This window comes from Neophocaena asiaeorientalis, unplaced genomic scaffold, assembly GCF_003031525.2.
Source record: "Neophocaena asiaeorientalis asiaeorientalis breed wild unplaced genomic scaffold, Neophocaena_asiaeorientalis_V1.1 scaffold698, whole genome shotgun sequence".
Lineage (NCBI taxonomy): Eukaryota > Metazoa > Chordata > Mammalia > Artiodactyla > Phocoenidae > Neophocaena > Neophocaena asiaeorientalis.
Window position 1 is genome coordinate 2,680,235 of NW_020171993.1, and position 12,914 is coordinate 2,693,148.

Below are 12,914 nucleotides of genomic sequence, written 5' to 3' on the forward strand. Positions count from 1 at the left end.
ATCACCTTTGGCAGCTAAGTCGACAATCAGGCTTACATTTTCTCACTTATAAAATGGAATTATCTATGAAGACTTTTAAGATAGGTGAGATAACATAGGAGTGTTCAGATGAGCCACTTACTTCACACCATTATTGTACATTAGTTTATCATTGATGGTCAATAGGAAAGATAAGGAAACAATATCCTGAAATAAAGTCAAGTTCAATGTGTTGTGTAGGTTCTGGTGTTCTTCATAAGAGACTGGGACTTTTAGCTCACTCTCAGAATATCAGAAATAAAAGTTTTCTAGCTGCCCCATTGTGTTTGGTGGTGATAGGGGGCACTGATCTGAGCCCCCTTTCCCCAACAATGGAACCACATCTCCATTATCACACATGCACAGACTTTCAGGCAGCCATATTTCATAGACATGTATTAGAGAGAGCCAAAAGCAAAGAATTAACACCTGCATAAAGGATGCAAACCAGGCCATCACATTAAAGAGTATAAATTGATCAAATGAAAATGTAGTAAATGACAGCCTAATGGTCCTCATTCTGGCTTCCTAATTCTCTGTGCACTAGATGCTTTTATGCACCACTGAAGTAGAGCCATCACAACCTTCAACTAGCCCCAGTTATTCTAATTACAGCCTAATGCTCTCTAAATATGTCTGGCATAAAAGCCTGCATAACTTTACTTTCCTTAATTTTCATGGGTCAGGTTGAGCACTTTTAAAAATCTGAACTATGGCGTAAGCTTATAGTACACACAAAATATACATTCTTAAGGAAAATGTGCATTTAAACTGTTTTTGGTATGGTAACCTATCTCTGTATACAGATCGGAGTTTGTGAAACTAGAGGAGTTTGAAGATTAATGATAAAATGTGATTAAACTGTATGAAAACTCTAAGTAAAAGGTATTATTAATTTCCATGTCTTAATATTTTTATTCACCATGGACATGCAGTTTTGTCTTATTAAGACTTGGAAAAGAATGGTCAGATAGTTGTTTCAGTATATTATCAGTATAATAATAACAATAGCTAATAAGCACTAATTGCTTTACCTGAGTTAACTCATTTAATCCTGTAACAACTCTAATCAGAAGATACTATTATTATCACTATTTTAGAGATGATGAAACCAAAGGATAGAGAAGTTGAGTAAATTGTCTCAGGCCATACAACATGTAAGTGGTAGACCTGGGATTTGAACCAAGGCAGTCTGTCTTCAGGTCATATTTTTTAACTACTGTACTAACTGCCCCTATGGGGGGTAGAAATGCAAGTCAAAACCTATTGTACCAATAAGGTTCTTAGACTGTATCTTAGCTCGCAGAATGTCCATGAGGGTCAGAGAGCCAGGTGCGGGGCCATCCAGTCAGGAACAGCATTGAACATCATGCCACAGACCTGGTTCTGTAAAGCCACTTTGTTCTCCCTCGGGGCAGAACATCACACTTGAACTACCAACATCAGCCAAGCTGAATGCATGCTGCTGTTTGAATCTACTATGGCATCCCCCAGACACTGGATGTAGCCACCACCTCACCAGAATTGATTCTGCCAAGTCCCTACTTTTTTGCATCCCCAGCCTGCATCCAAGTCCAGCCTTTGTGGCTGATAATGATTACAGAAAATACATCCTGCAAAGACATTACAGGCAACGCATTTGTTTCAGGTGAAGCAATCATGTAAACCTTTGAGAAAGAAAGCAATTTTTGATGGTTGATTATGTGTCACTGCTGAGAGGAATTTAAAGTCACCAAGAACATCTCCATTAATTAGGCACAATCAAGCTGTAGAGATAATGGAAAACAGGAGTGTTTCTTCGAGAATGTATTTTCCATTCAGATCAGCAAAAAGTGTATCTGAAAATCCTCAGAGGAAGTGAGTAATCACAGGCAATATCTACTGAGTCTACATCTTTCTTTGCACTATGTTTCCCTTCATGTGACGCTAATGGAGAAAAAATAGTTTTTTGTTTAAGTGTAAAGACTAAATAATGATAAATTGGTTGCCTGAAGTGTGGTTAAAAAAAAAAGAAACAAATGGATGTGTGGCATTAACAGAGTTAATTATAGATGCAGATTAAAAGGCAAGATTAAGTAGTGGAAGAAAAGCAGAGAGTCACCTTCGGCCCAGACCCGCCAAGCAGCAGCGGTCAGTCACCTAGCAACAAGTTTCCTATCCCCGCTGTGCTCTTTAATTCAGCAAATCTGCTCAGGATGGCAGGCTGTTCTCCTGACAAAACGCATTATGTAGGAGACGGAGGGATACAAAAATCCACTGTACACAGCACTGTGCTCCCTATTGACCACTGATCCTTTCTCTCAATCCACAAAAGAGGCTCACATAATGCCCTGAAAGGAGAAGAGTCTCCACAGAGAAAACATTTGCTTGTAATTGAGATTGACTACATAATGAAAATGATGTTCTTTTTAAAATTCTGCTTGTTGAGGCCACACTTTTTGTCTCCTGGCACTCAAAACACATCCCCGCTGGGAAAAGGGGCAAACATTGTAAAAACTCAAAACTGTGATTTTTTTTTCTTTGCATTGAAAACACCCATTCTATAACAAAATGGCCAGGTCTCTCTCCTTAGAACTTAAACAAGTGATAAGAAGGTAAACAGGAAAACTTCTTTTCAGAGTTTCTGTCACAAATGCTCGCTTTGCTGAAGGCACAGAGGCGATGCATGCTCGTCCATTTGCACAACTAGACAAAAATGGTAGATAGAATTCTGATTTCTTGATTGTGCCCTCTATGAAAAGACCATAAATTGCTGCTCAAAACTCAATCACCATTGCAAATGTGTGGGTTGAAGCACCTATTAAAATCTTAACCTGGCTCAGAGGGAGAGACAGAGACAAGGAGAGGGCAGAATAGCTCATTTCCTTAATCTAGAGGACACCATTAAAGTGACCTGTGTATGGCTTAAGTTGATTTCCTATAAAAAGATTATGTTGGGATCTTTGTGAAGACTGATCCAGCAAAATCAACTGTTTTAAAAGTAGATCATTAAATCTATTCATTTTGAAATAATACTGAAATTATTTTTAAATGATTAGCAAACATTAATTTACATGTCTGGGTTCAAAGACTTTATTATACAAAATAAATGACTTTCACAAAAAACAAATGATTTCCCTACACATTATTAAAATTCTCTTACTGGAACATGCATTCAACAAACATTTACAAGGCACCTACCTGTGCCAGGCACTGTTCTAGATGCTGGGGATCCAAAGATGAAACATACAGAATCCCAGCACTCAACAGAAACTGAGGAATATCACACAACTACAGCATGGTGTGAAGGGCACTGGGATAGAGTTTGGCACAGGGTGTAAGGGAGCACCTAGAGTGTTATATGGCCCAGAATGTAGGGGGAGTGAAATGTAGGGGGATGTGTGGTTAGAGATTGTCCAAGTGAAAGAGAAGTTCTTGGCAGAGAGAACCTTGTACAAAGATTCTAAAAAGAGAAAGAGCATGGTGTTTTGAGTGACTGAGAGAAGTTCAATATGGGGGAGGCTGAAGGTGGAGAGGTATTCAAGGACAAGATCACACGTAGCCTCGTGAGCCAGGCTAAGGACTTTTCTTGAAAGGAGTGAGGAAATGTTGATAGATCTTACTCAGGGGTGATTAGATTTGCAGTGACATTCACAGGTAAATTTTTTTTGAAGAATAGTTGATTTACAATATTGTGTTAGTTTTAGGTGTACAGCAAAGTGATTCAGATATATGCGTGTGTGTATACATATATGTGTGTCTGTGTGTATGTATATATATATTCTTTTTTTATTCTTTTCCAGTGTAGGTTATTACACAGGTGATTTTTATTTCTTCTTCCTGAGGAAAGCTCTCAGATAATAAAGGAATGCAAATTCCCCATTTTAAGTTACCATTTAGGTTAGATGATGGAGTTCAGATTTTGCTGAAAACTCTGATGGGAAAAGAGGATTGTTGGTTTTATTGAATGGTTGAAAGAGAAAAATAATACTTCAGTTTTCAGGGAGTAGTGAGGTAGTGAGTCCTTGATGTTACTGAGGCTGCACCAAGTTGGCACAGAGTGAAACAAAGCAGAAAATACTTAAGACATTTGTGCATCATTATTTTTTCTTTTTATACATTTATTTATTTATTTTTGGCTGTGTTGGGTCTTCGTTGTTACGTGCGGGCTTCCTCTAGTTGTGGTGAACGGGGCTACTCTTCATTGCGGTGTGCAGGCTTCTCATTGTGGTGGCTTCTCTTGTTGCGGAGCACCGGCTCTAGGCACGCGGGCTTCAGTACTTGTGGCATGCGGGCTCAGTACTTGTGGCTTGCGGGCTCAGTACTTGTGGCTCGCGGGCTCAAGAGCACAGGCTCAGTAGTTGTGGTGCACGAGCTTAGTTGCTCTGTGGCATGTAGGATCTTCCCGGACCAGGGCTTGAACCCGTGTCCCCTGCATTGGCAGGCGGATTCTTAACCACTGTGCCACCAGGGAAGCCCCTGTGCATCGTTATTATACTGACTAATACAACTGCATCAGTGACTAAATTAGAGTAACAAAATAGGTAATTTTCTGACTTTCTATCCTTGAAAGTGAAAGCTGTCATGCCCTATGGTAAAAAAAATCAAGTGGTATTTTCTACTGTCTTAGTAAGTGGACTGAATTGATGGGATGTGTGCACTACGCACCTGGGCTGAAAAGTGGAAGATCATGTAAAATACAAAACAAATCCCAAGAGAACAGTTCATTATCTATATGGAGACATGATTAAAAACATGTCAATACACAGCATAGCAATTGTCTAGTAGCTAGTTGTCATAGGAAGGCGGTACTGTACTGTCTGTAGTCATGAGCACCTGCCTGCCCTTTCTACCACCCTCCCATTCTCTCTTCCCACACTGTCAGGATACAATTCTGCATAGACTAGGCACAAGAGGGCGAGTCCAGTATCCATATCAGGACCAAAGATGAACCAGTTCTAAATGATGATTTCATATCTCTGCTAGGTGGCACATCCCCATGTTTGCTACACTGCTGATGGCACCCAGTACAAGGCCCAGCACCAAGCAGTCCAGGCACAGCATTTCTTGCTTGGATGGTTAGCTAAATTTTTAAGAGGCACGTCAGAACTCAAGAGGTAAAAGATCATGAAGGGTGACAAAATGGAAATACTCAGTGCTATAAGGACAGGAGCCACGTTAACAGCAGACCCCAGGCCCTTCCATAAGCAAAGTTGTAACTTTTCCTTGAGGGGATTTTTGGTATATTCTGTGGTATGATTGACCCAGACTTTTTAATTGGCCCTTCCACTATTATATTTCAGCAGAGAGGCTTCTGAGATTAAACAGTTTTCCCATTGGTACTATATATATTCCATTGTTTCAGTAGAAATAAGTAGTTTTGAATATCTACTCACTCATTAAAACTAGGACTAGTTTCTTGAATGGGAAGAGTTAATTTTTACCCTTTGTTGCAGTGAGCAGTGGCTAAACCAGTGCTGATGGGCTTAGCAAACTTCAGCAGTCCCTTCTTCCTCTACCCAAAGCATATCCTTGCAAAAATTTCCTAGTGGGTAATTTGTGAAGTAGCTTTCTTCTTTACCAGGAAGAATCCATTGGGAAAACAGGGTCTCAGCAATGCCCATCATTTCCCTATAAAAGGTGAATTTAAACTCTCAAATGAAAATGGGTCATATCAAGTCCACATGATGAGCCACAGAGGATTTATGAAATAGAATTATGTCAGGGTCTGTGGAAATGTAAGTTAGGAAGGCTTACTCCAATAGTTTCTTTCAGAGAGTATGCTTAATAACTTTGCACATTTATGTCTAATCAGTTAAACCACATTATCCTCCCTCTTAGCTTTCTCATAGAAGATTATCTGACATTTAGCATTCACCAGTTTTTCTGAAAAGGTTAATAGTTCACCAGCCAAAGTTAGAGCTAAACAGAATTGATCATTCCTAAAACTCTTGGTTGAAATGTGAGGGCTTTGTGTTGACAGCCTAGGGGTTGTAATGAGTCTCCAGTACATTCTTAAGGCTTGTTTCTTTTGCCCTGTGAATGGAGAGAGTAAAATTATAGTCTCTAGGTGTTTTCCACGGTTCTTTCACATGTAGGCTTCCCGACACCAATTAAAGAGATTATGTCATCAAGTGAAAGGAAAGCTATAACTTGTATGTTAATGCTGTGATTACTTGAGACAGGGTCACAGGACCCAATAGCATAGCAGCTGACCTTCAAAAAATTAACTTTGAGCTCAATTCCTAATTAACCTTTTTCAATACAAGAAAGTATAATTTCAGGCCATTGGCCTCCCAAAATATTCACTTTTTCTTGTACTATAAATGTGTTAACGAAAATTAATTAGTAATTGTCAAGAGATTTTTTTTTCCCTTAACGATGTAATCTTTGAGGATGGATTTTTATTTCCACTTAAAGTATTCTATATTCTTAGTGAGCAAAACTGCAGGAAACACACTTATATCTACAATAAACATAGTGTTAAAATAAGTTCATGTTGGTGCACAAAAATGTCAAATAAATATTACATTTTGCCACTGAATAATCAACACTGTGAGATTATCGATCATGTGGACATATGGAAATATGTGTAAATTTTAAAAGATTATATTGAAATCCAAAAATTTCATCACTTTGATTTAATGTTCTCTGTAATTCTTAAAACTTTTCTCTGCTATATAATGGTGTCTTATTCCAGAAATTGCCCTCGGATAAAAGTGTTCTAATTATATTAGCTCTTATTTTAGTCAGACCTGAAATTGATAGCTGATGGACTTCACATTCTTATAATCTCTGATACCCTCTGGCTGAACAAAAGAGAAAGTAACTTTTAAAGTAGTTCTATATAATGAATGGCTGAAGGGTTTGGTACCCTTGGTACCAAAGGGATATTCTTGGTTTGCCTCTGGAGATTATAAGGCTTCTCTGAATAAATGATTTTTACGTTATTTAGTAATCACTCTCATGACCTCCATATTAAAGTGACATTTATCAAATTTTAAATCAAAATTAGCATTTTTATGCCATAGATTTAGAAAATACTTAAATGCGACTTAAATGTAGGTTCTACTACTCACTCCTTTGGCTGCTTTGAATCCAAATTGTACATAACACAGGCCAAAATGTTGTTTTATTAACAAATTATTCAGAAACTATCCTAGCAACATTTGTATTTTTCTGTTTTACATTTTCCCCAGTTTTTCAATAGCAGCACTTTTTATTGTTAGTTTTGGATAATGCGGCACAAAATCCTGCAATATTTTAATGGAAAGAATTCATAATTATTACCCTTCTTGTTAAAATACCCCAATATTCAGGTCTGAAGTGTATCGTGGTAGAAATAGAGCAATAGCCTTTTTAAAAGAGCCCCACAAAATGCTCTGAAATACACTGGCAAATATGAATTTTTTGTATACTCTTTGCCTTGTGGACAGTGTACAGAGGAGTACCCTGCTGTTTTGTTTATCAGTTGTATTTCTCTTGGAGCGTTCATACATAGCAGGACTGAAGAGAAGAGCAGGACCAGTAATGAGACACAATTAATGTCTTGCATAGGTTTCACTCAAATCAGAAAAATGACACCAAGGACACGGTAGTGAGCACAATAGAAAACAGTTGGAGCACAGCTGGAAAAGTTGCTTTGATATATAAGTATGCAATTGGCATTGATCCTTAGGCTTTTAGGATGAAGCAGGGAAAAAAATCTTCCAGCTCTCAATCCAATCTATAAAATAAAGAAACACATGATGTTGGAAAAGCAAACAAAAAGTGCACATTTTTAAAGCAAATTTTATGTAGGTTTAACATTGTTCCAAAAATAAAAAATAATCCTGGATAGGACAGTTCAGGGTCCTTGTAAAATTGTGTGTGTGTGTGTGTGTGTGTGTGTGTGTTTATGTATGTACTTGTCAGTGGGAATTGGGCACAGGAGGAGTTTAACATGGCTGTGAAATGGAATTTTCAATTTCGGGGAACGACAAAATGACTTCTGAAATCACCGTCAACACACTTGTCCCACTCCTGGTGGATTCTTTTGTACTGCTTGATTCCCTTGAATTCATTTTAAAAGGAACAGTGTTATGACAGGATTTGAGATATGCTAAATTAGTCCCATTCTTTACTTGGTGACTAGGGTGACTTAGGAGAGAGCAAGTAGACAGCTAACACATTATTAACATTTACCCTTTTTTGGTCAGCTGAAATGCATATCAACGCACAAAAGATATTATGTAATTCTAGAAGGGTCAGTTATTAATACATTTTATTAAATCTCAGAAGTTAAATGTGTTAAAATATTTGTAATATAAATGAAATTATTATTGGACTTTAGTCCTCCCCTAGAATTGTCTCCTTGGTACACAAAGGAGATGAAATGCAGGGATTCCTGGGTTCTTTTCTCAGCTCTCATTGAACTCTATTCCACTCTCCAAAATGTCCTGGATTTGGGAGGAAGGCATTGCTCTCAAGTTCCCAAAGAGAATGATTTCTTTAAAATATCCAGAAACAACCACCACTCTCAGTAATTATGCATGCCAGCTGTAGAATGCCACTCCGCATAAGCATATACATTTCCACCTTTCCCCATAACCATTCTACTTTCTTGATCCCTTTCACAGCTGCTCACCTATTCATTAACACAGCTTAAAAGTTTCACTGAATTATTCTCCATCTTATTTAATTCACAAACATTTGATGAACACCTCCTATTCCAGTCCCTCTTCAATCTCTAGTTCGATTTATCCCTTTAAGCAAAGCCCATAACCATTCTGGGCCTCGATCTTTTCATCCTTAAAATAAAATGTTTAAAGTCCCTAGTGATTCTGTACGAACTCTCTTGTAACTCTGTCTTTTTGAAATCTTTTTCTGGAAAAAGACAAAGCACACAAAAATAGATATTAACACATATATTTTCAATGTTTTTCTTTATTCACTAATGGATGCCTATGTTCATATAGCAAATCTCACATCAAAAAGGAAACTGCAGGTAAAATATCTTCAGGTTTCTAAGCTATAAGTAATAGGAAGTAGATGGTATCACTTAATTCCTATTATTTATAACCTCGTTCCTTTCATTTAGTTAAAACGTATTTGAGGTATCAAAATCCAAGACAATATGGGGAGTTGGATAATCCAGTGAAATTCACTGTAATGAAATTTGATACTTTTACAGAGGTATGCAAAAACCTACACACATGCAAAGGCAAACGTGTGTATGTATGGAACTGAGAATGTGGGTGGGTACAATACTTATGTATGATTGTGTTTAAAGTAAAAATTGCTGGAAATGTCTGGATAGAAACCCCTTTTATTGGTGCATGCCAAGAATGCATGAAAACATCTGAAGAAAGCATTTAACAAAGGAGTTTGGGGGAAACTCCTTTTACAAATCTTTTAAATCATAGCACTATGAAGTAAGACACTGTGAAGGAGAGAAAGACTCTGGTGAGGAGTGGGGCTTCTATGGTTCGCCTCCGTGGTACACCTCAGGACACAGCCAGGACTGTAATGTCATTCCAGCAGTTCCTGTAGGCTAGCCTCCCAGAGCGCCAGGCTAGGAGCAGTCGGGAGACCAGGGCTCTACAGTGAACACTTAATGAAGACATTCCTGGACCTAGATAGAGCTGTACTGTTTTACAAAGATTTCCTTACAGAGAAAACAAACTCAAACGAGTATTAAGCCAGCACTTCTCTGCGACTCAGTAGCAGAGTAAGAGAAAAAGAGAGAACTGGAATTTTTAAAAACGGCTTTGCAATTATGTTACAATGCAAAGAAAAAAAAAAAAAGGCCAGCACACCTTATAGTAAGCATTTAGCTTGACAGTGGACTCAAGTCTTTCTGTTAAATATTATTGTTGCTGATATTTTTTAAACATCTTTATTGGAGTATAATTGCTTTACAATGGTGTGTTAGTTTCTGCTTTATAACAAAATGAATCAGCTATACGTATACATATATCCCCATATTTCCTCCCTCTTGCGTCTCCCTCCCCACCCTCCCTATCCCACCCCTCTAGGTGGTTACAAAGCACCGAGCTGATCTCCCTGTGCTATGCGACTACTTCCCACTAGCTATCTATTTTACATTTGGTAGTGTATATATGTCCATGCCACTCTCTCACTTCGTCCCAGCTTACTCTACCCCCTCCTCATGTCCTCAAGTCCATTCTCTACGTCTGCATCTTTATTCCTGTCCTGCCCCTAGGTTCTTCAGAACCTTTTTTTTTTTTTTTAGATTCCATATATATGTGTTGTTGCTGACATCTTAATGAAACCTTGAATGCTAAGTTTACTTGAGCTGCTACTGATTTTTTTTTTCCAGCCGTTAATGTTCAAATAACAAACATCACTGGGATAGATTTGGGAACAGGGTTTACTCCGCCACCTGCTGGTCATTTAAAAATACTGCAGCTCTCAGGAGCTCGCGGCTAGAACAGCGAGCCTCAGCCCTGGTTTGCGCAAATGCCACGCTGTACGGGAGAAGAATTCACCTGGCCTGGATGGTGGTGGAAATAGCACTGGATCTGGCATCAGAAAGCCTGGGGCAGAAGTCGCAGTTTTATCATTTCTTCTATATCCAGCTGCCCAAGCTCCTTCCATAACCAGAGTAGCTCTCCTTCCCTCACTGTGGACGGCTCTACCAAACCCTTAATTTCCTCCTCCCTACAATAGGTGTTGTAAGTCCTGCCTTACACATCTCAAATGGGAAAATGCTTTTAAAACCGTAAGGCATTATAAAATCAAATATATTGGTCAGAATTAGGCGTTGAATTAATATCATACTGCCTGCCATCTATTTCATGTGGGCATCGTCACAAAGCTTTCAAAGTCCAAAATCTAACTGGAGTCACCTTAAGTCACTTCAAGAAAGATGGAAAAATATAAATGCATGTACATATTTGCATGTATACTGAACCAGTTTCCAACTTCAGCAGATCCCCGACCTGTATCATCCTTCCATCTTCCAAAAATACCTATTCCAATTAAAAATGCTGAAAGGTTTCATAATTTGTGCTTTGAACAGAGAAAGTACCAGTAATCATAAAAACAAAATTACCTTCACAACCTTTTCTACTTTTGCTGAATAGTATTCAAAGTTAGCCTTAATGGAGCTCAGGGGAAAAAAACGGAAATACACAAAGCATAACAGCCAAAAGTGAATTGATTAAAATTGCCACACTGAACTCTTTTTTTCTAACAATTTCATGATTTCCTCTCTATGGACTATTATTCTGTTTTTAAAAACCCCAATAAAATTTCCACCATTCACCCTCGTGAGGGACTCTCGTTGAAATTTAATATAAATTTGCAGGTATTCACAAAAGGCAGGTCAGGCAAAATCACATCCTCCCCAATCGCTTTATTTCTTCACAGAAATATCCCTTAAAATAGGCTTTTTCATGCTCCTGAGCTGCCCTGCAATCACTCTCACAAAACAAACATAGAATTCTGAACCTAAGCAAGCCACTAAGTCTGCTTCGGGGAGACAATGTCTTCCTTGTCATTGATTTTCCCTTTTAGAAGAGGAAAGTTTTTTTTTCCCCTCCTATTTGCAGACCACCCATGAACCTTTTTATTTTTCTCTTTTAATCTGAGAAAGGGGAGAAAAGGAGACTCCTTGCCCTTAGCAGTTCTTGGGATTTTCTCCCAAAAGGGTAAGTTAATTATTTTAACCTACTGATGAGGGGTGGCCAGGGCAGTCCGCATGGGTGGGAGGGGGAACAGGTGTTTCAAACACCTGCATTTCTAGGCTTAATTGCTCTGAAATCTTGTAGGCTCTCAACTGCATTCTCCTTTCTTTACAGAGGCTCGGGGGAGGGGTTCATTTGTGGAGTTCTTAACTAATTGTAGCATAAATATGCAACCACTTTGGGTTGAACAAATTATTTTCTTTAAAATGAACTCCAGGTAAATTTAATTAGGAAAAAAGTGATTGACAGGTATTACTGTGAATGCAAGGATTAAAAGTCCTACTGTTGTTAAAAGAAAAAGGCAGAGTCAATTGTCAGCCATGTTCTAGTTGTTATCTTCTCACACCAACAGTTCAGGTAAAGAAAACCCAGATCAATGATTCTGGAATTCTTCATGTTGTGTGACATATCTACCACAATTCCAAAAAGTAAATGTTCTTTTCAGCAGAGTGCATGGAAAAATATGCTTTTAAAAGATGTTGCGATAACCTGTGTACCAAAATGAGTATTTAATGTGGTGTTTTATTTTCAGCTTAAGTGTTTTCATAAACATAACTTGTAATAATTGAATGCCAGGCATACCTTATATATCTTCTCATTTAATCCTCACTCCAGCCCTGTGAGATATTTCCTATTGTGAGCCTCCTTTCACATGTGAAGAAGCTGAAGCATAAGGAGACTAATTAATTTATCCAAGGCCAGTGGTTTGTAGGGATTCCTACTTACGCAGCAAGGCCTAGAGTCTATGACTCCCATTCGTATCATTCATTCACTAGAAGTCAGTCTCCCTACACTGAATAGTTGGTTCTCCAGGAACATTCCCTGTTGATTTCTGAGGGTGGTAAAGATAAGACAGGGATTAGAATTTCAGTGCTGAGCAAAAAGCCCCAAGAGTTCTGTTTTCTAGTCCTGAGTTGTGAGAACAACCCTGGGTCATGCACAATATTATTTTAAAATTGATTTGGAAAGATTCTAAGAAAAGCACAGGACTCCAGGGTGTACCAGGCCTGGAGCCAGGAAATCTTAATTGCAATTCTGGCTTGGAAAACCAATTATTTTGGAACTAATCCCCCTGCTCAATGAATAAGTAATCTGTGGTCCAGAGAAATTAAGGGAGATTTGGTCAAACTTTCACAGTGGGGTCAGCGTCAGGTGCAAGATTACAATCCAGAAATACTGCTTCACAGCCTGTGCCTTTTCACCCCCAGTAACCAATTTTTCTTCCTT

At 38.4% G+C, this 12,914-nt stretch overlaps 1 protein-coding gene across 1 annotated transcript in view; it reads left to right on the plus strand.

Moving 5' to 3' along the window:
- CUNH14orf39 (chromosome unknown C14orf39 homolog) overlaps nt 1–10,598 on the plus strand; it is an 87,796-nt gene extending 77,198 nt beyond the window's left edge. Inside the window, exon 20 of the mRNA XM_024748301.1 lies at nt 10,408–10,598. Within this exon, the coding sequence (XP_024604069.1) occupies nt 10,408–10,598 (191 nt within the window). The remainder of the gene's footprint in view (nt 1–10,407) is intronic.
- Nucleotides 10,599–12,914: the final 2,316 nt, after the last annotated feature.